Raw genomic sequence first — 26,177 nt, 5'->3', positions numbered from 1 at the left:
GAGGGGGACAGTTTGGGGAAACTTGGAGAGCTTCTGGCTGTTCCAGGCTGTAGGGCCGTGACTATTTCAGTGCTGTTAAACACACATTTCTCCCCAGAAGGAAGAGCCCTGTAGTCTGCTGTGTTTGACTGGCAAGCCCACATGCAGCACAGGGATCAGATCCTGAGCCTGCTTTCATCCATTTATCTCCTGGGTTTGTCTGTAGAAGTCATTTGTGTTACTTCACTCTCAAAGTGATGAAACAAAGTTTGAGATTTGGCTGTCTGTCTGGAGAGGAGGAGGGGAGCAGAGGGAAGAGACATTTCTCTGCGCAAGCCAAGAGCTCTGTGGGAAGGTCCAAGCTAATGCTCCCCACTGGCCGCCTTGGCTCCTGCTCCTGCCAAGCCCTTGCAGCAGACTAGACACAAAAGAAAACACACTGAGTCTAAATTCATTGGTATGAAGAGGATGTGCCAGAGTATTCCACAGCTCTTCCTTTTCTGATTTTCTTTGATAGCTGTCAATTTGCATTAAAAAGTGGATTATTAAGGGTTTTTTTAACCTATTAAGGCATAATTCAGCCTGTCCTGAGACCTGAAAACAAGCTTGCTAAACACTATTGAAAGATTCCCAATGCCCTTGATGGGCAGTGGGTATGGCAGCATAGGCCTAGAACTGGCTTCATATCCATAGGAGGGGATTAGGTAGCAGAGGGAGATCCATGTTGGAGCACATGTTTGAATTCCAGTTTGCATCCAATTGCACTGCCCACCTTTTTATGATCTCTCTTGGTGGGAGTTTTGGTGTCAGAGACTTGCTGGTTTGTCTGCACCCCAAAATTTTATTGCCAGTGTTTGCCTGTAAACATGAGGTGTCTTCTGTGTTGTGAGGTCCTTGATTTCACTCTAGGAATGGTGGGGGGTGGAAAGGACAATTCACTTGGAGAGGAATCACTGACCCCTTCTGTGGCCAGCTGTACCTTCAGCTAAGAGCAGCTTCTTGCCAGCTCCTTATGCTCACTGCTGCTGAGCGTGGAGGGAAGCCCATCTTCTCCCTTTTTCCACCAAGCACTGATTTACATTGCCTGGTTTCCTATCATCCTTAAAGCACAAATTCACAGCCCTCCTTTCCCTCTGTCTTGGGCCACTCCTTGATTCATTCCTGCCCAGACCTGCTGCTCTGATTCTCCCAGAACCATTGCTGACTCTCCACTTGTCAAGCTGGGGAGAGATTCCCTGACTGTAGCATGCCATGGCCAAACCCTGGAGCTGCAGCAGAGCCAGGCATCCACAAAACTCCTCACCCATATCCAGAATCAGTCTTACACTGATAAAGTTGTGACCTGTTTGTGAACAGAAAGATGAAATCCTGCTGGTTATTCTTTGCTCAGCTCTACATTGGTTTATTTACTTGGGCATTTCAAACACAAAAGTGACACACATTGTCAAAGTTACAAAATTACTTTTTTTATTAACCTACCCTATCAAAGAACATAGATTTTCTTGTCAAATAATGCAAGAAGCAAGAGAAAACTCTATCTGAATCTATGTGGAGCCTACAAATCCACATGGCTTCTCTGTGCTATTGAGCATGTGAGTTCTTAGAAAGGCAGCTGCCAGTAGTTTAGCTTGAATACAGTATTTCTAAAACAAGCTAGAAATAAATAAAATACTTACATTTCAAGTACGAAACCTTGCAGTTGAATTCAGTATGAGGAAATCAGTTTATTCCTTTTCATGTTACCAACTACTGTACAGGTACTTGGGCTGGCAAAGTCTGCAGATGCAGAACAGAAGAATGTTTTATGTACATGACTTAATTGAATCATATGTTTAGTCTTCCCTTTAGGCTATCATGTGAAGCTGTTTAATGTCAGGCAGAAAGAAGATTCTTATGGATGCATTTAATAAGACACAAACTCACTACCTCTGCTGGCCCCCAATTCTCGCCTTATGTCTTTTCTTTCTGGGGGGAGAAAAATGGCACCTTAATTATGTCTCATAAATAATGACACCTACCAGCTTTCAATTACGTTATTTAGCAGGTTGATGTTACTTTCAAATTATATTTAATTGAGCGTGAGTGACTTTACCAATGCTCCTATACAGCTCTAGTAGGTGGGACGTTGACCTGTCATCGGGATCCTGGCTTGATTGTTACGGCGGCTTGCCGGCGGCCTCTGGTACACAGGGCTTTGCCCTGGCAGAACCAGGATGGACTGCTGGCCCGAGTCCCTCGGAGACTGCTGGCTCCAGTCCCTCGGAGTCTGCTGGCTCCACTCCCTCGGAGACTGCCGGCCCGAGTCCCCTGGAGACTGCCGGCCCGAGTCCCCTGGAGACTGCCGGCCCGAGTCCCTTGGAGACTGCCGGCCCGAGTCCCTTGGAGACTGTTGGCCCAAGTTCCTCTGAGACTGGAAGATACTTTGCTCTGTCGTGCTCCTCTCTGAACAGGTGAAAGTCAACCCAATGCCGACATCGCTCTTCATGATTCTGGATGTGCCGTCAGATGTGCCATCAAAACACCTGCCCAGGGCGATTTCCTTGGCAATCCTTGGGTCTTGATCAGTGACTGTGTAGATGCCGTAGTTGTGTCCCAGCGGGTCAAGAGGTGCCAACATTGTGTACTCGCTGGTGTCATTGTTGGTGGCCATGGGGAGGTGATTCACCAGGTACTCATGGAGCATGCTGTTGACACTCACTCGACGGCAGTTGCCTTGTGGGATCACTTTGACAAGCGTGCGGTCCACGCGGTCCTGGTCAAAGAGCATTCCGCTGCACTTGAACTCCAGGCAGGCTGCCGACACGTCCCGCTGCTGGGGGTCACGGATGCTGCGCACATCCCGGATGCCATAGAGCTTGCCAATGGTGCGTGGGTGTGTCCCACCCATGTTACGAGATCTTACATTCACTTCTTGGGGTCCGTTTATTTTTACTTTAATGTAGCAGGCTCTAAATTCCATGGGCTTGGGCCACCATGCCAGGTAGTCATCAGTCCAGCTCATAAGGTCATCTTCACTGAAGGGAACAGTGTTGTAGTCATACCGGTCTCCTTCTATCCTGTAAAACCTGAAGTGAGCAGCACTGTGTGGAGCTTCCTCACATTCACTGAGGTTTTCATAGGCATAAATAGGGCCATTGTTCTCTTCTGGGGAATTAGGGCTTGGCTTGGCCATGTTAATGCTGAATGCTGTTTTCTTGATGTTGGAGTCCTCGTGGTCTGTCCTCCTGTAGTTGAGCTTGTTGAGGTATGGCTGTGGGACTCCAATAGCAGCAGGGTTGAGTTTGGGAGCAGAGGGCACAGCTTCGAGCTCTTCACCCCCCATGCTTGCCAAGATGTAAGCTCCATAGGCTTCGGGGTTTTGCTCATCGCAGAAGGCGGGCACACAGGCACCATTGGGACCAGTGACTACGCTGTCAAAACGGCCCCATGCTCTGGGGTTGGAGGAGAACCCGGGTTCTGGCTCCAAGTTTATAATAGAAATCACAACCCCTTGGATCTGCTCACTTTGCAGAAATCGCTCGCTTCTGTAGGCTCGTACTTTAACGTAGCACCGTCTGCTCTCAGGGACATCCAGGTTAAAAAGACGCCTCTCTTTGATCTCCATGTTCCCAACCAAAAAGGTTCTCTGCTCCCTTTTGCGCCGTGTGCTTTTCTCAAGGTTGAAGTCCCCTTCTTCCTCCCATAACCCTGTCTCTGGGTTCAGGGACCAAAGCTTCATCTCTTGCATATGCTCTGGCATCTTGACCTGAGCAGCATCCAAATGAACCTTCACCTTTTCTGCATTGAGGGACTCAGTGCCCTGTTCATCTGTGAAGTCCACAGAAAACATGCCGTACGTGCGGAGCGGAAATACGTCTCCTTCCTCATCTACAAAGTTCAGGTCACTTTGTGTCACAGGGGCTGTAGAGATGTTTCTTGGGTCCAGAAATGTCACGCTGGCTTTCACTTTGCCACTGTAGACCTCTCCATTTTTCTTGTAAAATGCATTGGGAGGAATTTCTAACTCAGCAATTGGGTCATCTTCTTCCATTTCCCCCAAAGAAATCACATTGGTTTCAGTGGATTCCAGTGTAACAGGGGCTTTCTTTCTCAGTAGCTTGATCTCATGAAATACAGCACCTCCATTTTCCTTGAAGGGCAGAACTTTTGTTGTGTTCACAAACTTCTGCAGCCGGTCCACAAAAGTTAGAACCAGTCTCTCCATATCTGCTGGGACGTGGATGGAGAAGGTTCCCTTGTAGCCAGTCATACTCACTCTCTTGTTCCCCATGTAGATGTGGCCAAACCTCAGTGGCTCACCGTTATCTGCTGCTGTGGCTCTGCCTCGAACCATTATTTTGGTCTCAGTGCATATTTTGCAACCACATTCGACGATGACTTTAGTGGGGAGCGTGTAGCCATCACAGGAGATGTCCCTGGTTTCCATCTTGGATACCCCACAGCAGTAGGAGATGTTGTCCTTACACCGAAGACCCTTATCCAGCTTCCCCACACAGGTCTTTGCTGGGCACTTGCCCACGTCGTAATAGAAGGAGTTTGTTGCTTTTTGGAAGCAATCATGAGGAAGTCGGATGAGATGGCTTTGGGGTTGCGAGTCGCAGGCTGCCTCTTGTCTTCCTGTTGAATAGGATTTCTTAATGAGCAGCATGAAATAATTGTACAGTTATCACTATGTTATCTGAAACCTCAGAACTCAACATTGCTCCTAAAAGCAGTGAGGATTTTGCAGGATTTTGGTGAGCTTGTTAGCTCATTTCAGTGAAGCAAGTAGCTCAGCTTTAGCTCTAGGACCCTGATTAAAAGCTGTTTGCAGGATCTTCCCTGCTCCTGCTTATCCACTGTGGTCATCCAGCCCACCCTCAGCTAGATGCTCTGCTACTGCCTGGCTTTTTGACTATGGCAAGACTAGAATATATCCCAAGACTTCAAAAACAACCCTAAACAAGCAGAAAGATTCCCATGTCAGGCAGCAGGTACAGTGAGAAATCTCCTGACAGGAGCATGTTGAGGTTGATCGGCCACCTGCAATCCAGAACTCTGGTTTGTAGGGAGCGTCTGGTTCATAACCAGCTCACTAAAGCTTGTCTGCAAACAGATGAATGACATAAACCTCGAGAATTTTTCCTGTGACTTTTCTTTACCAGATGTATAACAGTTTCTGGTTCCTGTACACCAACACCTCCCCAGCTGTTTGGAGAACATCTGGCACATTTTCTCTTACCTATGACAGCAAGCTTGGCAACTTGGGACTTTGCCGACCCCCCAGCACTGCTGGCCTTGCAGAAATACTCTCCTGACTGTTCTCTCTTCAGGTTCTTCAGAATCAGGTTGTTTTTATATTTGTACAAAGAGGGATCCAGCAGTGAGCCATTGTGGTACCTGCCAGGAACAGTTAAGGGACAGAGACTGACTATCTGGCTGGAGCACAGCAATGGCCTAATTTGCAGATTTCCTACCTCGGTTTCCCTGAGGTTTTAGTTCGGCTAGGTGGCATCACTTAAAAATTTTTCCTCTACTTGTGGCAGTACTGCGATGTGGCTGCTGGACAGCTGGCAGGGAGGCAGAGCTGCCAGTTGTGTCTGATGAGGTTTTTAAACTCTTTTTGTGTATTTTTCCAGTGAATCCCTCAGCAGATGACATTGCTTTGCCATCTTGAGGAAGCCATCACTTGCAGCCATCAGTTCTCAGTGCATTTAACTGTTTTATAACTAAACCCCCAATTTATGGAGATGGTAAGGAGATAAAGTTGGCATCCATGGGACAGCTAAGACTTCTGGCAGATCAAATTCAAGCTCCTTACCAGAGGTAGCGGTCAGGAGCTGGGCTCCCTCGGGCCTCACAGCAGAGTGACACGCTCTGTCCCACTCTCCTGGCTTTGTCCTCAGGGCTCCTGAAAACATAGGGTTTGCCTGCAGGAGAAGGAAAAAGCCATCTTGTTACTCTTCCTCTCATAAAACCACAGTTTATTTCTGATGCCTGCCTAAAGCTTCCTGCATCCCCCCTCTTTGGGGCTACCTGATCGGTGCAGCTGCACTTGGATTGCCAGGTTTCTCCGGTTGCTCTCGGGCACGGTGACAGTCGCTGTTGCATATTTGGCTTTCTTTATTTTAAGGGTGTTTTTGCCATCAGGACAAACCCCTGGGATCCTAAACATGCCTCTGCTATCAGCCATTGTCAACAGCTTGAGTTTCTTGGCTTGCAGGTAGACCCGGGCATCAGCAGCAGGTGACCCATCCTCAAGAGACACCTTCCCATGCAGGGTGGCATCCTCACACATGCAAGTGTCACAGTCGGCATTGACATGGCCCATGGGGCAGGTGATGTTGCAGGCTGGAGGAGAAGCAGACAGGTCAAAAAATAGCCCCAAGTCCCCACAACACTCACAGCGTGTTCTTACATCTGCTTTTCATTTAGATGCAATAAGGCAAGTACTGCATAAGGAGTAAATTGTACCCAAAACATATTTTTCCTGATTACCCACAGCTGTGCATTAGAAAGGCAGGGACAATGTCATTTTGAACCTGACAATTAGTAGAAAGCAGCCACGTGGATATAATTACAGCTAGGAACTGTTATTTACCTTCCCCAAAGGGCTGAATTTCAGGGGAATTTGAATCCAGATCAGCATGTGAGCTCTTAGCTCAACTCTGGCAAGATTACAAATTCAATGTCATAAACTTTCTAGGTTTCTGTTACTAGTGTATGTTCAGAAGTTGTGATTTTGGTCTATCCCAAAAGCTATCTTCCCTTATTCAATGGTATCCTGGCTTGGGCAGAATGTGGGATAATTGCCAAGCGAGCATTACCCAATAGGTTTAACATTTGGGCTCACAAGTATTATTCTATTCTCATTTACCTATAGTGATTAATCCTAAATAATAATCTGTCTTTTCTCAAGGCTCAGGTCATTACTTTTACAATCACAGAGCATCCCTGTAGAGGAACTATCTGATATTTCAAAGATGAAAATAAATGTAAGAAATCAGGGAAAACCTGAATCAACTTTTCTGCACAAAACATATTTTCAGAATTTTTTTCAGAATTATTTGGTTAAAAGGAGATTATAAGAATATTATAATTAATTACAAGCCCCTTCAGCAGGGACTATGGCATTTTGATATTCCTGAATCATCTCTTTCCTGGAGGTTTTATGGAGACAGCTGTGTGCAGTCACTGACTCTACCTTGAGTGCTGCTGTTATTAAAAGATTAATGAGATTTTTTTCTATATCCCCAAGATATTGTGAATCCCTGTTATCTTTCTGTTTGGCTATAAAGTCGCCCTGCTCTGCTCTTTGCACTCTCCAGCCCTGCTTGGAAATCACAAAATTCTTTCAAAGGAGAGAAAGATGGTAAAATGACAGCAAAGGGAGTTCAACACCTGGACAGTGGTGAGACCACGACATCCTCCCCTGCCCATAAGCGAGTTTATAGGAGCACCTGAGCAAACATGTCCAATGCAGAGTCGCCCTTCCTCAGTTGCTTCATTACAGTGCACGCCCCAGAGGGGCTCAGCTAGGCAGGATCTGGTACGCTTCTGCACCCCGGTTTGGCCACACTTTGCTGAGCACTCGCTCCATTTCGACCATGGAGACAAAAACCTTTTTGAATCTTGCACCAGTGGACCTTGAATAACATCAGTGTTGTGTTACTGAGATGCACATTACACACAGAGCTGCCCAAAAACCGCCAGTTGGGTTTTAGCAGCTTCTATAGAGCTCAGACTATACATTTGGATATTACGTACCACATGGATTAAACAAACTCAGAGCATGTTCAGGGAGCTGGGAATTAAAGCATAAGAAGGCATCTGAAGGCTTCTGACCTAATTCCCCACAGGCTACCAAATTCAGGATGATTAAGATAAACCCAGAGGGAGCAAAGTGCAGGCAGCTCATGCTTAGTGTTGAATAACTTTGGCTTAAGGAAATCAAACACACATTCTCATTTAAATGTTGTTTGAGGGGCAACACTTGTCTGTTTCAAATGTGGTTAAATAGTTTAAATAAAAAGTAAAGTGGTTAAATAGTTACAAAAAAGGGTAAAATTGTTGGTATGGTCATGTTGAATGTCTTTAACCAAATTTCAACATATGTTTTCTATAGGGGCAGCATGTGTCCTATTGTGAGCACCACTTTTACTGAGTGCAAACCAGAAGCTTAAGATGCTACCGAGCAGGCTGAACATGTCAGGAGCCAGCTGATTGGTAAAACAGAAAATTTGCAAAACATATTGGGAGTTTAATATGAGGTTGTATTTTTAAAGGAATTTCTTTAAGCGGGCTACTAGATGTTATTAATTTAAGCTACTTTGAATGGATGAAATCCACTCCAAGTCTGTGGTTTGGGCTTTTTTAAAAATGACAGTGTTCTAATAATGTTTATGAGAATGCACCAGTGACTAAAGTTTCTAAAAATGAAGTTTCTTGGAGACATGTGCTATGTCATCTCCCATACCTATTCTTCCACCCAATTTGTAATAGAGCAGGTTGATTTGTTTCCTAGAAAGGCAGACAGGCACAGGGCTGGACTGTTCAAATTGTGAATGGGTGTTTGAAAACAATCCTGGCTTATAAAAGCAGGTGGGAGGAAAAGACCCTTTAAATGAGAGCAGATATGGGAGCATCATGTCTGGCTTGGAGCGAGTACTTGGCTTAAATGGGCAGGGTTTTAATCTGTTGGCACATCAGCTTCTCTAGTTCAGCATCCCAAGTAGTGGGATCCATGACTTATTTAGCAATTTGAGGCATGCAGGAGGAGGTGGGCTTGGGGACGAGGTCACATCCTGTGGATAAATGCCTATTTGTGCTTGCCCCAAGCAAAAACTGAATGTGCAGCAGATTAAAGCGGGATCTCAGCAAGATCCTAAGCTTGTTTGGGTTCAGCTGCTTTAATCTGCAGGGCTGGTGATGATAGGAAATGAGCAGGGGAATCCTGTGGAGGAAAATGGCATTATATGGCTCTAAGTAGCATTTTGACAGCAGAAAAAACAGAACGTGGAGGATGAGGGAGAAGCTGAGGGATTGAGCATTGGTGGGGACGTGGGAAGGGACAGAGCTGGCCCATGGCACTGGCCAGCAAGAACGTACTGCGTCTGACGTAGGTGAAGGTTGGGTCTCCCCGGCGAGAGCTGCTCCTCGTACCTGTGGGCAGAGGGGTGATTCAGGCAGAGTTTGCCAGCCAGGGAGCCAGCCCCAGTATCACTGCCTTGTGCATCCACTTTCAGAGGAAAACTATTTTACTGGTGGTTTTCAAAAAAATACCTCTCAGCGAGTGGAGGGGACCTCTCAGTGTCCATGATTTTGGTGCTTTGATTCTTCCCAGTGGCTAACAGAGCTGCTGGGAGGTGGGCAAAAGGCTGGGAAAATCCCCAAATCCTTCAGCATGGCCAGCCCTTTCAGTGCCTGCTGAAATTTAAATTCTGAGCTCTGGACAGTAAAGATGAGAAGTCGGAACATCTCCCAGGAATTAATGAGCAGAGTGGGCTCTGCAGGTTAATTAATTCCCCACAGGCTTTAATTCTGACGGAATGATGTCACAAACCGCCCAGGGTGTGGGGACAGGCTGGGCAGGGTAGAGGCAGGTCAGAGCATGTGCTGGCCCATCCCTGGGCTCTTCTCACCCTCCCAGCCTGCGCGTGCCTCCCGCAGGAGCTGGGGCTGTGGTCACACATTGACCTTCCCTTTTCCAGGAGAGGAGCCAACAGCATGTGTCAATGATAGCCAAAACCCTACAGGAGGTTGTGGATGATTAACATTTATTCCATTGCCTAAATCATAGAATCATAAAATGATTCTAACCCTAAATGTCCTCTTCTACTCAAATAATACTTGTTAGTTGTGAATTGTTGGGAAAATTGTCCAGTGAGGAAAATCCACCCAGGGTTGGAATTAACTTACTCTCCAAGCTGAGCAGTACCAGCGGGCTGAAGGTTCTCTGTCCTATCTGAATCCTGCTGACGGCTGGTTTCAGAATCCTTTGTCCTAAGGGTTAATAAATGAAAGAATAAATTAGATTAAAGGAACTGGGCTTCCTTAGGCTCAATATTACAGCTTTCCCATTGGACTGTGGCTGGTTAGAGCTCCTGTAGGATGCAGTGCAGGAGATGGCAAGAAAGGGGCATAATGGATATATCCCACAGCATCACTGCAGCTCAGATATGATACAAATTTTCTATTGCCCTTATCACCCAAGAAAAACTTCCTGTGTTGGAGCAGCTCAGATCAACTAATCTTTTTATAGCAGGAGAGATAAAATATGTCCTTCCTGTCCTTGTGCAAGGAAAAATTAATCCAAAGTGGATAATGTTGGTTGTTTTTATGGGACAAGAGCTGGTTTCTGAACTTGCTGGCCACCTGCATGCCCGAGGGGAGCTGATTTCCATGGCTGGTTCCTGGGGTGCTTGCTGGGAACAGTCCCATATAAATTGGGAAGCTAAGCCCAAGCACTAGCTCTCTGCTGTGCCCAGCTCTGCCCCTGTGTTCCTCTGGGTGCAGACTGGACACTATGGGATCTCAGAAACAGCAGGCAGGGATGGTCCTAGCATGACCAGTGGGCCAGGGAGTTCATCCCTGGTAAACCAGAGGCTCACTGACTTGCAGACAGGCTTTGCTCAAAGTCTGGGGGCTGGATGGGAGCCAGTCCTTGTGTGGAAGTTATCTGTCCGGGCAAACGCCGCAGTGACCCAGACCAGCACCCAGCATTGATGTCGGGCTGTGTCTGCTGGCTCAGCGGCTGCCAACAGACGTGCCTGCACTCGCGTGGGCAGGGGACAGAGCAGTGACCAGAATGGAAATGTTTAACCTTCACCTAAAACAGAAGTGGCTCCCCAGAGGAGGAGGAGGATCCAGCCTTTCATGGTGACTATCGCTGTCTCCAGAGGTGACCAGGGGATTCCTGGAGTTTCCGCAGCTGTACCACGCCTTCTTCAGTCCTGCAGAGACAAGCCCGACTCTGTCAAAGCTCACCCAGGTCCTGCTCCTTTTGGGGAGCTTCTCCCAGGCTGAACCACCCCAAAACATGCCACAGGGGCACTTATACCCCCTGTTCACCCATCCCCAGCAGCTCTTCATTTACCTCTCCAGTGGGGAGCAGCGGGGGCTCCACATCTGTGCTCGCATCCCCCCTGCTTCTCACCATCACATCTGAGCCCAAATCTATTTTGCAGAGCACTGCTTTGTAACAGCATCTCCTTAACATGCCTAGGAACAGCTTAAATACTTCTGCAGGGATCTCTCACAGCCCACGCAACTCTGCAGGCCCCCCAGCACCCAGATCTGCTCTCCACAGGAGCAGGGACAGCCCCGTGCCTCCATCCCTCTATCTGCAAACTGGGCATAGTGTGAGGATTTCCTGCAGGCACAGATGTGGGACTGAGGCTTTATGCCACTCTTCACCAGCTCAGCCACTTCAGATTTTGTTTTCAGTGCGCCCCTTTGCCCTAGAGCATCAAGCATTTGGGTATTTAATTTCTGAAAGTACCCGTGAAGCTGGTGTTATCCCTAGTGACACCAGCTGGAATTCCAGGTGCTTTATTTTATGCACCCAAAATTAATGAACTGGGAGGAAGGGAGAATATTACCCCAGCTGTTTGGTGCCTCAGTTTACCCATAAAATGGGACTGACAAAGAGCAGTCACTGGTGAGAACACTCTTATTTGTAAGTGGTACTAACCATCCCCTCTGAGACCAGGGAATGTGGGACTAGGAAATACTTTGATTATGGCTCAGCAAATCCCAGTCAAGCAAAAATAACAAGCAACACATGAGTGGTGTTTTGTAGGCTTATGGTGGGGTCGTGAACTCACAGCCAGACAATAACCAGGAAAAAATTAATCCTGTTTCCCACTTGGCGACTATTATAGGAGCTGACTGCAACTTGTTCAGCACTGGGCTTGGGATTGGGATACATCCCTCTGTACCCAGACACACGATGTTAAAAAGGGGGGTTCAAGCAGCTGGGTCTTGGCAGCAGGGAGGGTTTGGAGCTGTGTCCCCTGTCTGGCAGGGGGCTGTTCGAGCCAGCGCGGACAGAACCGCGGGAGATGAAGCAGCCCCACGTGAGCAAAGCCCCCCCAGACCCCCGCTCCAGCTGTCCTGTAACTCTTCCGCAAGCCCATTAGCTGGGACGAGGAAGGGAGAAGCGGGACGCAAGGAACTGCATCCCCAACGATGATCTTCAGGCTCTGTGCGGTCATCTGCCCATTAATTAATTTCCACCTCGCCTTCAACCACAACCACTCTTAATTACGCCGCCTTAACGCAACAGAATTCTATAACCACTGTCTGCCAGAGAAGGGAAAACAGCAGGATTGGGTTTTTTTTCTCTTACCTAAAAAGCCATAAAAACCCCACTTAAGGAGAGTCCCGTCTTCTCGCTACAGAGCCGCCAGCCGAGCCGAGATCCGCGGGCGAGACGAGGGCTTGTCAGCTGAGTGTTCAAGGATTTGCAGCCGGTTGGGAAGAAGAGAGAGCTGCGGCTTACCGAAACCTCCCCTGCGCCGAGCGGAGCCGGGCTGTGTGCGAGCCTCCCGCCGCCGAGGCGGCGAGGTCGCTTATATAGCCCGGCGTGTAGCTTAGGGGATGGCAGCGAGCCACCGGCCGCGAGCACAAACAGATCGGACGCGCGAGGAAACCGCAGCCTGAATAATCCCTTAATAAGGTGATAGTAAACAGAAACCTGTGGCGATGCCACGGCGTGGCGGCTGCCGCTGGTGGTGGGACAGGACACGGTGTGGATACCACGTCCTGGTGTGGGCACCGCATCCCCACACAGCACCGTCACTGTTAGGGGTTCACCCGGGGTCTGGATCTGAAGTACATGCTGCTGAGTGTTGAAGGTGGAGATACAGTGAACAGACAATGAGTTTTGGGGCTGCTTTTTTGGCTTTACCTGGTCTGGGACAAGCGTGGTGCCCACCCAGCACTGCATGTGGATTTGCCCTGCTTTGCAGGTGTGGGCTCAGCTGGGCACCATTCCCAGCACTGCCTGCCCACCTCTGCCCCTGTGCTGGCTCTGGCAGGGATCAGATGAGGATGCTGTGGGGATGTGAGGATGTGGGACAAAGCCAATGGGATTGGTTTGAATACCCAGGGTAGCGCAGAGCTGCAGAGGCAGGACCATCCTTGTAAATCAATGTGACTGCATCTCAAGCCATGGGGAGATCCAGCAATGACCCCTAACCAGAGTTTCCTGCTTGCCCCAGTCGGGCTTCAGCCTTGCAGGCTTTTCCTCCCTCTGCAGCCACATTTTTCTCATGTAACTCGTGGCAAGTAGTGTGTGGACACAGGGCTCCTGGGTGTTGACAAAGCACGTGGCCTTGTGCAAGTGACTGCCGCCCATGCATGCAGCCCTGGAGCCACTGGACTGTGCAGATGGTTGCTGCAGGAATGTGGTGTGAATGCATGTGCTGGATGTGTCAGGAGCTACCCCCAAAAGATGGGCATGGGTGTTGGGGCAGCCAGTGGGGGTCAGTGGTGTCCCAAGCTGCCTCTTAGTAATCCTTGTCAGCCCTGCTGCCAGAGGGAGTGGTGCAGGAGGAGCACAGATCAAGATGTCACATAAAAAATAATCAGCGGTGACCTACACCAGTTCCTGTTTATGTTTACAAGGGAAAAGGAAAAAACACCTGAGGTGTGCCAAAAATGGCAGAATGTTTATATGGTGGGCAGAGAGTGCCCAGTGAGCTGGAAGCTCCAGGCCTCTGACATAAACATGAAGATCATCTCTGTTTCCCCTCTGTGATGAGGACAAGATGTGGGAAAGGTGCTGAGGCAGAGAGCAAGGAATTCATCTTCCCCAGAGGGAACCTACCTCCCACCATGGCTGACCTATACTAAGCACAGCACCAATGCCTTGGCAAGACATCTCCAGTCCCACTGGCTGCTTGCCCACATCCTGGCATCAATTTCTATGGGTCGCACTGCTGGGTAAGGAAATGTGCTGTTCTGCAAAAGGAATAAACTGTTATTCCTTATATTATGGAAATGGGATGATAGCTCTAACCCAGTGCTGGTGCAGGCATTTCTGCAGGGGATTTTGCAGCCTCCTCAGTGTGGCTGTTTTCTCTCTAGCATGTCTCCTTCAAGACAAGCTCTGGAGACATGTGTGTGGCTTTAGGAGCAGGTTGGGGTCATGTGAGTTCATGCAAACCTCAAGTCTCTAGAAGAGTTCATTTGCACAGTCTCTCTTGGCTTGACCATCCCTTGCTGTAGCTCCGATCTGTAGCTGACTTTGGAAGGGACAGCATGAGAAGAGCCCCAGATGTTCCCAGTGCTGAGCACCACTGGCTCTGGGAGAGGCTTTCTATCTTCCCCTTCCCATGGGGTGGAGAGGACAAGTCAGGGGCTGCCCCATGCCTGGGGTGGTCTGCAGGGATGTAGTACCTATGGCCAGTGACAAGGATGCATCCCAGACCAAACTGCTCCTGTCTTTCTGCCCATCACCAGTGGCTTCAGCTGCCTAAGGCTGCTCCTTCCCATCAGAAAGCAAATCCACAGCCTCTTGGACTCATTCCCCTCCTGGATTAATGCTGGTGAGCCTACCCAAATCTCATGGGTTTTTTCCATGGTTTTGTCACTGATGTGTAATGTCAAAGCCATAAGGTCTTTATGTGAATGCTGCCATGCTTAATGCTTCCTCTGAGCTGAGGCTGGGGCAGTGTCAGAGGAGTGTGACAGAAGATGGTGCCAGCAGCATCTCCCTCCCCACACTCCTTTGTGGTGGTATGCATAACTTTTCTTGTGTTCATCTAATAAATCCAGGGGAAAGCTGGCTAGTAATGCTCATCCTGGTTCTTCATGCCTCCCACCATTTCTAGTACAGCAAGGGCAGAGTGGCCATCTCCAAAAGCTAACTGTACCATGCCAGGAGGATAGCAGGGTTGGAGGGGCTGCTCTCAGGACTGCATGTTGAATTTGCAGGCTGTGGGGTCTGCAAAATGCTCTGTGGGGCCCATAAATCTGCTTTTGGGCTAAGGCCATGCCTAATTCCCTGCCGGCTGCCCTCGTCCTCCCTCCCTGCGCCCTCTCCACTCCGCCAAAGGGAGCTGACGGTTATTTTCCCCTGCTGCATGTTTCTGGGCTTGCTTCTGTTTACGGAGATGGGAGTTAAAATAACTGATTGATGACTTTGTTCCATCCCAAACACTTTGGGGAAGTTTGTGTGGTTTAGAAGGGAGAGTTGGGAGCTGGGATTTCATTAAGCACTTGGCTCCCAGCACTTCTCCAGCCATGCTCCAGGGGTGGCTAATGTTGTTTTTAAAATCCTGTTTTGCTATCCCAGGAGCCGGAGTGGCGATTTCCATGGTTTGTAGGGGAACTTGGAGATGTGGCAGGTCCCTGAGGTTCCCTCTGAGCTCTGAAACACCAGCAAACCTTGCAGCCACCACAATATTGTTTCACTTAAGCCCTCCTCCACCGCTTCATCAGCACAAAATTGCACTGCAGCTGCCTAAAATCTTTGGAAAAGAGCCAAAAAAATGAATTACTGGAATTTGTTTTTGTTGTGTGGATGAGGATTTACAGGCTATGGCTGGGAGAAAAGGAGTGAGTGGACCTTTTTCCCCTCTGGAAGGATTTGCTTGGGAGCTAAAGCTTCTACTGGGGCTCAGTAGTGCTCAGCTACATAAACATCATTTATGGAACAGATACAAAAAGGCAGCGCACAGTGGGGACACTAGGAGAGCCAGGATCCAGGGAAGGACTGATTTTAGCTCTGGAGCTCAGGAAGGCTTTTTCTGCAGTGGTGAAAGAGCCAGGAGTGAGGAGGCAGTAAGTGTCTGTGCTGATTGTGGGGTCTTTTCCAGGGGGTAAGTCCCCACATATCTGCTGGCAACAGCACAACACAACACAACTGACTCCTGACATGTAAAAGAGGGTGCCCTCTGTTCCATGATTCCATCTGTAAAGGAAAAGGGCTTTTGCTAGTGCTTTTGCAGGCCATATTTGCTATTGGAGTGCCCAGGGACTGTCACCTTCCACCCTGCTGCACACATACAGAACCACGTACCCTGGGGAGGGATTCACTGGTCACTGGGATGTCCTGGACTGCAGAAGGGTCCCACTGGTATTTCCCTCCTAGGTGCCATGGCCATATCTGCTGTCCCTCCTTCCCATCAGAGCTTGGAGAGGCAAAAACCATGGTGCTGTGAGAGAACCACTAGTGCCTCAATAGCGAATTCCTTTTTAATTAAGTGTCTGAGCTGGGGAAATTAAGATAAGAATACTGACTCATTTAGAAACTCTCTTTGAGATGGAGAAGGGCATTATTTTCAAGCCCTCCATGAATAATAGATATCTCAGCCTCTCCCTGGAGCATTAACTGCTCAGGGACACTTGCAGGGCAGCACCATGGTGTGGGGAACATCCTGCCCACAGATGTGGCAGGGCCTGAGCTATTGCACAACCTCTGATCAGTGATGTAAAAGTGGTCGCAGGATGGGAACAGGCGTGATGGGAATGTGGCCAGGTCCAAGCCAGGACAGCACCTCAATGGGGACATTTACACTGCAAAGGAAGGGCAGGAGCAGAGCTCCCACAGTCCACCGGCTGTTTGCTTTAGCTCTGGACAGGGTTGGATGGACAAAGACCATCCTGTGTCAAAGTCCATGTTGATTTGAGTAATTAATTGCTCCTGAAGAAATCCTTGATTTATTGCTCCTGTTTATGGGTATTGGATTTGGGCTGGGATGCACTCCAGGCTGTGCACCCATGCTGGCATGGGGAGCAGCCTCCCACACATGAGATGGCGATCCCTGGTCTCATTTGTGCCTTTTCTTCCATATTCTTGCTATAAACCAAGTTGAAGTGGGCAGGTTTGCAGTGATTAACACCAGCAAAACATCAGCCAGTTTTTCCTAAAATCCAGCAAATCCCACCTCATCCCTGAGTATGCAGGGGCAGGCTTGGTTCTTCCAGTTTGTCTTTATCCTATTTTGCAGGGATTGCACTGGCAGCACATTGGAGAGGTGTAGGCTGTGTAAGTCAGACCAGAGGCAACAGTGATGGCAGTGAAAATGAAGCTTTGAGTTAAAAAGTGTTTTTTAGTGTTCAGACGAGCCTCTACATGGAAAGGACAGAAAGAGATGGAGCCATGAGGGTAGTGGGCACTCCTTGTTGAACCATGTGGGAATTTCTGTCAGGTTAATTTTTGCACTGAGCAATGTAGAGCTGTGCCTGGGCTGGGGTAATCTGGGTTGATCCACCCCCAGGTTTTAGCTCAGAAAGGGTTTGCCAGCATCCCCACTGGCAAAAGAGAGCATGGAAATGCCTCCCCTTCCTGGAGTGCCTGTGGTCATGGGGGCGACCGGAGATGTAAAATATCTCATGACCTCATGCACTATGCCAAGGACATGCTTGGAAAAGCCGGTCTCTGCCGAGCTAATTCCAGCACTGCTGGGATTCCCCCTGGAATACGTGTCCAGATCAGCTTTCACTGGAGGGTAAATGTGTGTTTGCCGGGAGCACACCAGAGGGTTTGGTGGGGGCCAAGAGCTGCTGGAGGAAGGCCTGGCAGCTCCTGGTGTGAGCACCTTGTCCCATCTGAGACAAAAATTGCAGGGAGCAGATTGCGAAGGCAGCATGGGAGATGAGCACTTCTGCAGAGAAATAGCAGGAGCAACTTGAATGCTGGCTCCCAGAAACACCTCCCTGGATAGCCAAATCTGGATGGGGGGAGATGTCAGCGCTAATGCTCATCCTAAGAGATAGTCATGGGCATCCTAGAGCCCCATAGCTTGGCTCAGAGCAGATTTCTTGAGGGAGGGTAAAAGCAGTGTTGGGGAGCAGAAATTATATCCCTCTGGCTCATCAAATTCAGCATTGATGGTATCTCTCCCCACCCAGAAACTGATCCTTTCCTAAAAGCATAGAGAAGGATCATGTGCCTGCATAAAGTTCATCCAGGAGTATCTTTAAGCTTTGAGAACTGCTTGGAATTATGGAGCTCACGGGAAAGAGGAATCAGGGTTGGTGTTCCCTGCTTCTTGCTCCTGCAAGCCCTGTGTAACTCCCAAGGGTCCCACAGGGATGTCAGCTTTCCCTACATCTCACTTCTCCCCCAGTGTAACAAAGGAGAGCAGCCCTTGAATTTGGCCAATGTTTGGGAGGGAGCATCCAAAGGGAGCACTAAAATATGGCCTTGGGACACACAATCCTATTTGAGAGCTTGGAGGGAGGAGGACATTTGGAGCAACACTATGGACAGGTCCCACAAAGAATAAAAAAGCAGAGGATAAAAGAGGGCACAGAAGGCAAAGGCAAGGAGAGCAACTAAACCCCGTCCAAAAACAAGGGCAAAATTGTTCACTTCCATGGTTAGTCACAACGAAAACATTGGCATTTCATAATTTCTTCCAGCTCAAAAAAATTATCCCGTTAGGACAGTGAGAGCCCTGACTGGGTCAGTATGTGCTGAAGCTGAAAGGGACCCATGGCCCCTCCACTGACTCCATGGGTGATTTTCTTGCTTTACTGGGGACTGGGGTACCTGATGAAAGTTCCCAAATAATTTTCCCCCAAAATAAATTCCAGCCTGGGCAAGAAAGCAAAGCTGCTGTGGGGAAGCTCAGCTGAGTGGAGCAGTGATGCACACACAACACCAGGTTTTATCGCTTGGTGGTGAGCAGAAAGGGCTCAGCACCAGATCCCACCATGTTTCTTGAGGCTTGACCTCAGGATTTGGTCTGGGATGATAAATTCCATACCCTTTCTTTTCCAGTTTAGAGATGAGGAGGGGAATGTTACTCAGGTTGACATGTCCTGGTGAAAGATGGAAGAAAGACCCTGAGAGCTGCTGCTCTGCCTGGAAAGATGTTAATTTGGTGAATCACTGGGAATGATGTTCTGGACATCTGAGCTCAGCAGCATCAGGAGCACCAGCCAGGGGTATTAATAGGTGGGAATTGCAGCAGGTTTGAGCATGTTTTTCCTGGTACCCCTGCCGCATAGTGTGAAACCCCCAAGAAAGATTTTTATTAGTGAGGTTTTGATACACAAAGCTGAATTAGAAACAGAGCATTGTGTCACCAAGAAATGGTCTAAAGGCACAGCTTACCAAGTAATTGAGCCCAGAAGGCAGGACAGATCCCTCCCTCTACTTTAAACACAGGTTTTCAGGAGGGGGATGGGGTGACCCAGATTATCCCCAGGAGGGGCAGCAATTACCATCCCTCCTTGGCAGGTTCAACAGAGCAGCCAGGGCTGGCTGAGCAGGCAGAATGAGGTGCTGGTTTATCCCCGGTGATCACTGGGCTTTGTGTCTCTGTCTTTTGCTGCAGAGATTTTAGGGAATTTTGGGTGATGCCCTGTTTCAGACCTGTTTGTAACTTACAGCACAGTGGCACCGTGCTAATTTTTATGATGCTGTTATTTAATGAAAAGGCTGAAAACTGGGAGCTTCCCAATCAATTGACTTGTGAACTTTGGGTAAGAAGAGAAGCTGTTCCAGAGGTGAGCTCATTTCTAACCCCGGGAAATGACTTCATGGACGCTGGTATTTACTCACAAAAACATTGCATGTCAGATGTCCCTGACTAGACTTTCTGTTTCGAGTCCAGTATGAGACAAAAATTTCCTTGGATGAGCTGCTCCTAAGACAATTCAAGGTTTGGAGAAGGAGGAGAAGGGGGGAAAGAGTCAGCATTAAAAACACTCTGAAATTATGAGGTTTTCTGAATAAAGGGAAGTTTTTGGGCACCCAGCCTGGCAGAAGCACCTGCCTGGGGGGAGGGTGTGGGTGATGAGTCCAGCAGAAGAATCTTCCATCCTCACCCCCCACAACAACCAGCAGCTGGAGTTTCTCTCAGAGAGGAAAATACAAATTTTTCTCTTTGGGAAGCCCAGCCCAGCAGTGATTTATCAGAATAAACAGAATGAGGTTCCCTGCCCTGTGTTTGCTATAGGTTAATGGAAATTATATCTCACGCTGCTCTCCCTTGATGAGATAGATCCCAGTATATACAGGGTGTACAGTGGAAAAATACAGCACTTGCATTTTTATTTGAGGTTTGCTTGTGCAGAAATTGTCACTGGGACTGTAGTACCCAGTGTGGTTCCTGATTTCTGTTTTTTCCAGCATCCCAGGATGGTCCATGTGGATTTGGGGTGATCAGTCCTATTTGGAGACGCTGGGGGAAGCTCTGTCCCCTCATGACCCAGCACTGGACTGCAGCTCTGGGGATGTACTGGGGCAGCATCCCAAGAGGAGGAGATTTCGGGAAGAGCCAAGCTGGGATGTATGGAAACAAGCCCTGCCTGCCAGCACTGTTTCCTAATCCTGGACACCAAAACCCTCTGATCGTTAAACCAGTGTTCAGAGATTCGGCTGAAGACTGCCATGCAGACAACATCCAAACTGACCTTTGAGGAGATGAGCAAAAGAAAAAAAGAAAGAAAACACAAGGGGGTTACTGTGCAAATGCTGGAGAAAAGCAGACATTTCAATAAGGGACCCCACCCTTAAAATAAGACTTATTGCTAATGCATGCCCAGGACATTTCTGTGTGATGGTATGCTAAAAAAATCCTCTCCAAACAGGGACTAAAGGCTTTGTTGTGGCATGAGCAAGGCTTACAATTCCCAAGAAAAATCCTGTCCCTCTCTTGCATCATACAGCCAGGGATGGAGAGGACATTTCTAGACATGAAGGCCCTCAGCCAGGATGAAGGACAAACAGGGAATACATTCCTGACTTGCTACTTAATTGCTTTTGTGCAGGTGCAAAGGGCTAAATGAAAGGGAAAATAAGGATGAATGTGTGGGGCCTAATTAATCTCAGCTTTAAGCAGGAACCTAATGTCAGGAGGAGGTGGCTGCTGGAACAAATAGGCTTCTACCCAACTTCTATGCAGATTTTGTGGTATTTGTCCCCTAACGGCCAGGCTTGTTTCCAAGGCACTGGTGGGTGATGCCCCTATCAGGTAAGGAGGTGATGGGGACACTCCCATCCCCTGTGGCAGGGCTGGCTGGTGCTCGCTGGCAGTGCCAGCAGGGTCTTTGTTCCTCTTTCCCCCTGTATGGAAAGCACTTCAGATGCAGGAGTTGATCTCTGTGACTCTGAGCAGAGTTTCCATCCTGATCCCTTTTGGCAGCTCCATGCAGAAGTGATGGAGTTTAGGGGATTCCAGGGTAAACAGGGTCCAGTGCCTGCAGTATCTCCTGGGTCTCAGAAGCTGGTCCTTCTGCCATACAAGTTGACTCTTAAACCCACAAAGGTTTAAGAGTCAAATTGGAGAAGGGGAAAATATGTTTTCTGCTTGTGCCCAGGAGCACTCCTGCCAGCCAGCAGCCTCAGAGATGGTGCAACCACCCTCAGAGCTCAGGCGTTTCCTCCTGAAATAAGTGGGAGTAGTTTTAATAATGGAAAACCTATTCCAGAAAGGGAATCTCCTCCTCTTGGGGAACAATGCAGAGCCACCTCTGCCAGCCCAGGATCTGCAGGGACCTGTATACCACGTACTCTTTAATTTAATAGCCTGGAAAATGTGAAAGTCTATCTGTGTGTAATTAAAGTCCCAGTAAAGCCCCTGGGGGTGTGTTTGCCAATGCTGGCCCCAGCAGGGCTTGGGGCTGTCACTCTTTCACCCCTGCAGCTCCTTTGCTGGCCAGAAGAGCAGGATGTCCTCAGTTTTCTTCCCCATCCTCGCATTGCACTTCATATTTTTTAAGCTCTTTTGAGCTCTTTGTCCCTCCCAAGGTCCTTCCCTCTCACTGTGTTATGCTGCAAGAAATACAGAAAGAACAAGATGGGAACTGATAGACTGTAGGAAAAAAAATGTATTCATTAAAATGGCAAAATGAACCACATTTCCCCTTATTAATTCCTTCCTTGCAGTATTTCCAGTCCAAGCATGTACCTGTGATGCTTCCATGGACCCGTGTGGTCCAGGAGCATCTCTGAGGTGCATGTGTGCGCGTGTCTGTGAGTCTCTCGGTTGTCTGAGCAACGGGACGTTCATCACTAACTCCCAGGATAATTAACTCATTTTCCTGTATTTATAGCAAACCAGTACAGGGAGTGTTGGCACTTATCCCTGATAGAGCCACGTTTGGCCACAATGTTTTGAATTTTGGCTGTTTCTTGCATTACAGCAGCTTTGTCATCATCCCCGCTGCCTGCTCATTAAGTGGGCAGCTCATTAAGCTAACAAGGGCAGTGCTGATGGTGACTGCCTGAGCCAGGCTGCCCATGAGTGCCCACCTCGGTGTGCCCCGCTCCTGGTTTGCAGGTCCAGGGGGTGTTTGCAGCAGCATTCCCATCTCCAGATGCCTGCATATGCCTGTGCTAACAGCAGCGTCGCTCCTGGCTTGCCTGCTTGCAAGGGGAAATTTTACTGCTTCAAGGTTTGTTGCAGGGATCTGATGCAAGGAAACGTTGGAGCATCCTGACTCAGCACCGCAGCGGTGGGGGACCCGTGGGAAAGACACGGAGCATCTTCTCTCAGCATCAGGGCATGCGTATGCCAGGTATGTTCCCATCAGCTGGGATAAATCCTGACCTGCACACGGATTTCTCGTTTCTTCCAGAGAAGCAACTTGGTACTTTTTAGCTGTTCTTTCTTTTTGCTGCTTGTTTGTTCAGCTGGTCTTTGGGGAGGGAGGGGTGAAGGAAGCAAGGGGAAGGGGGCTCAGGGTACGGGTGGTGGGGCTGGAGGAGGGCTCATTGCTGCAAGGTGTTGTTGCAGAAATGGGGAGACAGATTTGATCACTGCTGTTCCTGTTATTTGTACAAAGGTAAGGAATGCTTTATTTTGGAATCAGCAAACAGGAAGGTGCTTGAAAGAGTAGGAGATGTGCTGTACCTGCAGCTGGGACTGTAAACAGCTTGTGACCACAGGAGCTGAAAGTGTGTGTCCTTAAAACGTGAGTTCTACTCAGGTAAAAAGGGCAATGAAATCAAGCGTGGGGGACAACCACACTGCTCATCACTCCCCAGCCACCCCCGTTTTAGGGAGGGTTCTACCTTTCCCTCCTCCTCCTGCTTTGCCTCCAGAAGGGAAAGGGACAGAGGTGTTGTGCTGGTGCTGCTTGGGTCCTGGGAAGGTCCAGCCTCCTAAATGCCACTGTGATCCTCTCCCAAGAGCCACTGTAAGACTCTGGACAATGTGGGATGCCCCTTCTCCTGCCTGGTCACCCCCAGCTGCTCCTACCCGTGACCCCAGATCTGGCACTTGAAATGGAGGTAGATCATTAAGGTTTATGACACTAATGGGAAGGGCTGTGGGGTTTCTAAAAAACTGAGCCCTGCTTCCAAGCCCCCTTTGGAAGGACGAGTCCTTGAACCGAGCACAGCTGCCCCAGCACAGGCTCAGCCAGCTCTGGTATGACCTATTCCCAGCAGGATGCTGGCAGACAGTGACTGGTTTCATGGTCCTGGCCACCACTCCTGCTTTCCCAGCTGCTCAGCCACCTTGCAAAGAGCTAAAAATATATGTCTGTGTGAGCAGTCACAGTAGCTACAGCAGGGGTGAGCCAGAGAGGGTGGCCAGGCTGGGTCACCGTGGTGGGGGGACACAGTGACTTTGCAAAATGGGCAACACAGGGAGGGGACAGGCAGGGACAGGATGGGACAAGACAGAATGGGACAGACTGCTGCTGGTACCTCCACTGCAGATCCCATCATCTCCCCACTTTTGTCAAAGCTGCAGCACTACCCAGCCCCTAAGATGGGATTGACTTTGCTGCTTGTGTTTCAGCAGGGGATGAGTGAGGAGCAGCTCCCTGCATCTCCCCACTGCCCCACCACGCGGGAGGACACCAATGTCTCAGCCTCTGCCTACCCCCAGTACTGGGTGGAGCCCCGGTTCACCCAAGCAGCCAAGGTCCGTGTGATCATCACAGCCATCTTCTTCCTGCTGGCAGCGGGCAGCAACGCAGCGGTGCTGGGCAGCCTGCTGAGGAAGAGGAGGAAATCCCACGTGCAGCCGCTGATCCTCAGCCTGGCGCTGGCTGACCTGCTGGTGACAGTGATGGTGATGCCCCTGGACGCAGCGTGGAACGTGACAGTGCAGTGGTATGGAGGGGACATCTCCTGCAAGATCCTCAACTTCCTCAAGCTCTTTGCCATGTATGCTGCTGCCCTGGTACTGGTGGTCATCAGCCTGGACAGGCACGCAGCCATCCTCCATCCGTTCTCCCGTGCTCACCGCCGCAATGGGATGCTGCTCCGTGCTGCCTGGGCTGGCAGCATGCTCCTGGCTTTGCCCCAGGTAAAGTTCAGGGTCCTCCCCATGGAGTTTGCCTAGGCTGGGGTGGTTTTGGAAAAGGGCTTCTCCATCCCAACATCCCCAGCCAGTCCATCCCAATCCATGGATTCCACAGGCACCAGAATAAGGTGTGAGTTCGGTGCCCAGAGCCTGTCTCCCAGTCTGACACCAGCAGGAAGGTGCTCTCCATGCACAGCCAGCAGCATCTCCAGGATGTGGTGCTCTATTCCAAATCCTCTCTGAGTTATTATTTGGTTCTCCATTTCAGCTTTTCATCTTCCACCTGAACACAATCCCAGGAAGGAATTTCACCCAGTGTGTTACTCATGGGAGCTTCCGAGCACACTGGGAGGAAACAGTCTACAACATGTTCACCTTCACCACCCTCTACATCACCCCCCTGAGTGTCATGATCGTTTGTTACATCCGGATCCTTTGGGAGATCAGCAAGCAGCTAAAGGTCAATAAAGGTAAGTAGATCCCAGCCCTTTAATGTCCTCCATCCTGGAATTGTTGTTCAGTGTGTCAGAACATCCTTTGAAAGCTAAGGAGTTTTGCACAAACTTATTGACCCCAGTCCTTGCTGTCTTCTGCTTCCTGTGGGACATGGACCAGATTATGAGATGGTCTTCCCTCTCTGGCAGAAGCAGAGTCATGGATGGTTATGTTGTCTTGGTTTTCCCCTATCTTCAACTATCTTTTTGACTCTCCTTGGCAGGTTTGACAAGAAATCAAAATGACCACATCTCCAAGGCACGCATGAAGACTCTCAAGATGACCATAGTGATTGTCACCACCTTCATCATCTGCTGGACCCCTTACTATCTCCTGGGCTTGTGGTACTGGTTCCAGCCAGCCATGATCCAGAAGATGCCGGAGTATGTCAACCACAGCTTCTTCCTCTTTGGCCTGCTGCACACCTGCACTGACCCTATCATTTATGGACTGTACACCCCTTCCTTTCGGGAGGATGTGCAGTTGTGTCTCAGGGGCATTGAAACCGCCATCACCAGGCAAAAGAGACACAAACCCATCTCAGCCTCAGAGAAGAACACCAAGGATGGTGCTGCCAATGGTGGGGTGGCATCAGGGGGCTCCAACGGGACAACTGTCAGCACGGTCTGATGAAGAGATGTACCCACAAGGGCATGGCAAGCACAGCTTTGGGACTGTTTTGTCCTGTAGGACTATTTTGGAGACTGTCATGATGAGATTCCCTACTCACCTTTGGTAGGTGAGGGTTTCTGGCCAGAAAATGAGAAGGTGTCTCCTCTCCGTACTCAGGGTGAAAAATGTGTGGGTATTTCTGATCATTCTGCTGATTCTGGCAGTGCTGTGTCAAGTAGAAAAACATCCTTTTTGTACCTGACACATGCTCCAGTCCTGGTTGAGGGATCAAGCTTCTCTACACTTCTAGCATCAACCTCTGGGAGGAAATTTACCATCTCCTCTGTGGCCCAGGGTCATGTTTCTGGAGTAGCTGGTCTTCAAGTGCCCTTTGCACTGTAGAGCTGCATGGATGGTTCCACCCTGAGCCTGTAAAGGTGTGATCACAGGCTTTCACTCCTTTTTCTCCACCCATTGTAGGAAAAGCTCTCTGGAAATTTCAGATCTCCTGACTCAGAATCTGCCTGGGTCTCCCATGGCAGTGTGACAAGCCCTGGGAAAGATCAAAATATCTGGAGGTTGACTAATGCAGGGGCATTCATGCCCTAGGCATGGTGGGCAGAGAGGGAGTGCTGTGGGGGTGGAGGGACTCAGGCAAGAGTGGTACAAAGAACCACAGTGGGGTGGAGTGAGGTATCTTCTCTCTTTTGAAGAGAGCCAGAAGGGAAAACAGTCCCTGCTACTATTTTCTGGTGTGAAGGGGGTGGTATAGACAGACAGACAGACAGACATATCATTACACAGCAGCTCTGTAGGACAGAGGGCAAATCAGTAGAGACAGTACTTGGGGTAATGAGAACCAGACATGACAGTGCCCAGCCCCCCTAGACC

At 49.2% G+C, this 26,177-nt stretch overlaps 3 protein-coding genes across 3 annotated transcripts in view; 2 read left to right on the top strand and 1 right to left on the bottom strand.

The window, feature by feature from the left end:
- MTFMT (mitochondrial methionyl-tRNA formyltransferase) overlaps positions 1 to 26,177 on the top strand; it is a 431,560-nt gene that overhangs the window by 8,621 nt on the left and 396,762 nt on the right. The gene's annotated exons all lie outside the window — the stretch shown is intronic.
- On the bottom strand, positions 1,679 to 12,502 carry CILP (cartilage intermediate layer protein). The gene is made up of 9 exons (XM_018913990.3): positions 12,308 to 12,502; positions 10,787 to 10,910; positions 9,877 to 9,960; positions 9,067 to 9,120; positions 7,419 to 7,604; positions 5,995 to 6,309; positions 5,780 to 5,888; positions 5,201 to 5,358; positions 1,679 to 4,596 (listed from the first exon to the last, which is right to left on the bottom strand). Exons 2-9 carry the CDS (start codon positions 10,833 to 10,835, stop codon positions 2,090 to 2,092), a joined length of 3,462 nt encoding a protein of 1,153 aa, XP_018769535.2. The 5' UTR covers positions 10,836 to 10,910; positions 12,308 to 12,502; the 3' UTR covers positions 1,679 to 2,089.
- Positions 23,676 to 25,693, top strand: LOC103816235 (gonadotropin-releasing hormone II receptor-like). Its single transcript, XM_009090181.4, has 3 exons — positions 23,676 to 24,182; positions 24,448 to 24,649; positions 24,898 to 25,693. The coding sequence occupies exons 1-3, from the start codon at positions 23,676 to 23,678 to the stop codon at positions 25,302 to 25,304; spliced, it is 1,116 nt and encodes a 371-aa protein (XP_009088429.3). The 3' UTR covers positions 25,305 to 25,693.

This window comes from Serinus canaria, chromosome 10 (assembly GCF_022539315.1).
Source record: "Serinus canaria isolate serCan28SL12 chromosome 10, serCan2020, whole genome shotgun sequence".
Lineage (NCBI taxonomy): Eukaryota > Metazoa > Chordata > Aves > Passeriformes > Fringillidae > Serinus > Serinus canaria.
Note: the sequence above shows the minus strand (reverse complement) of the source record. Positions and strands in the feature narration are given on the sequence as shown.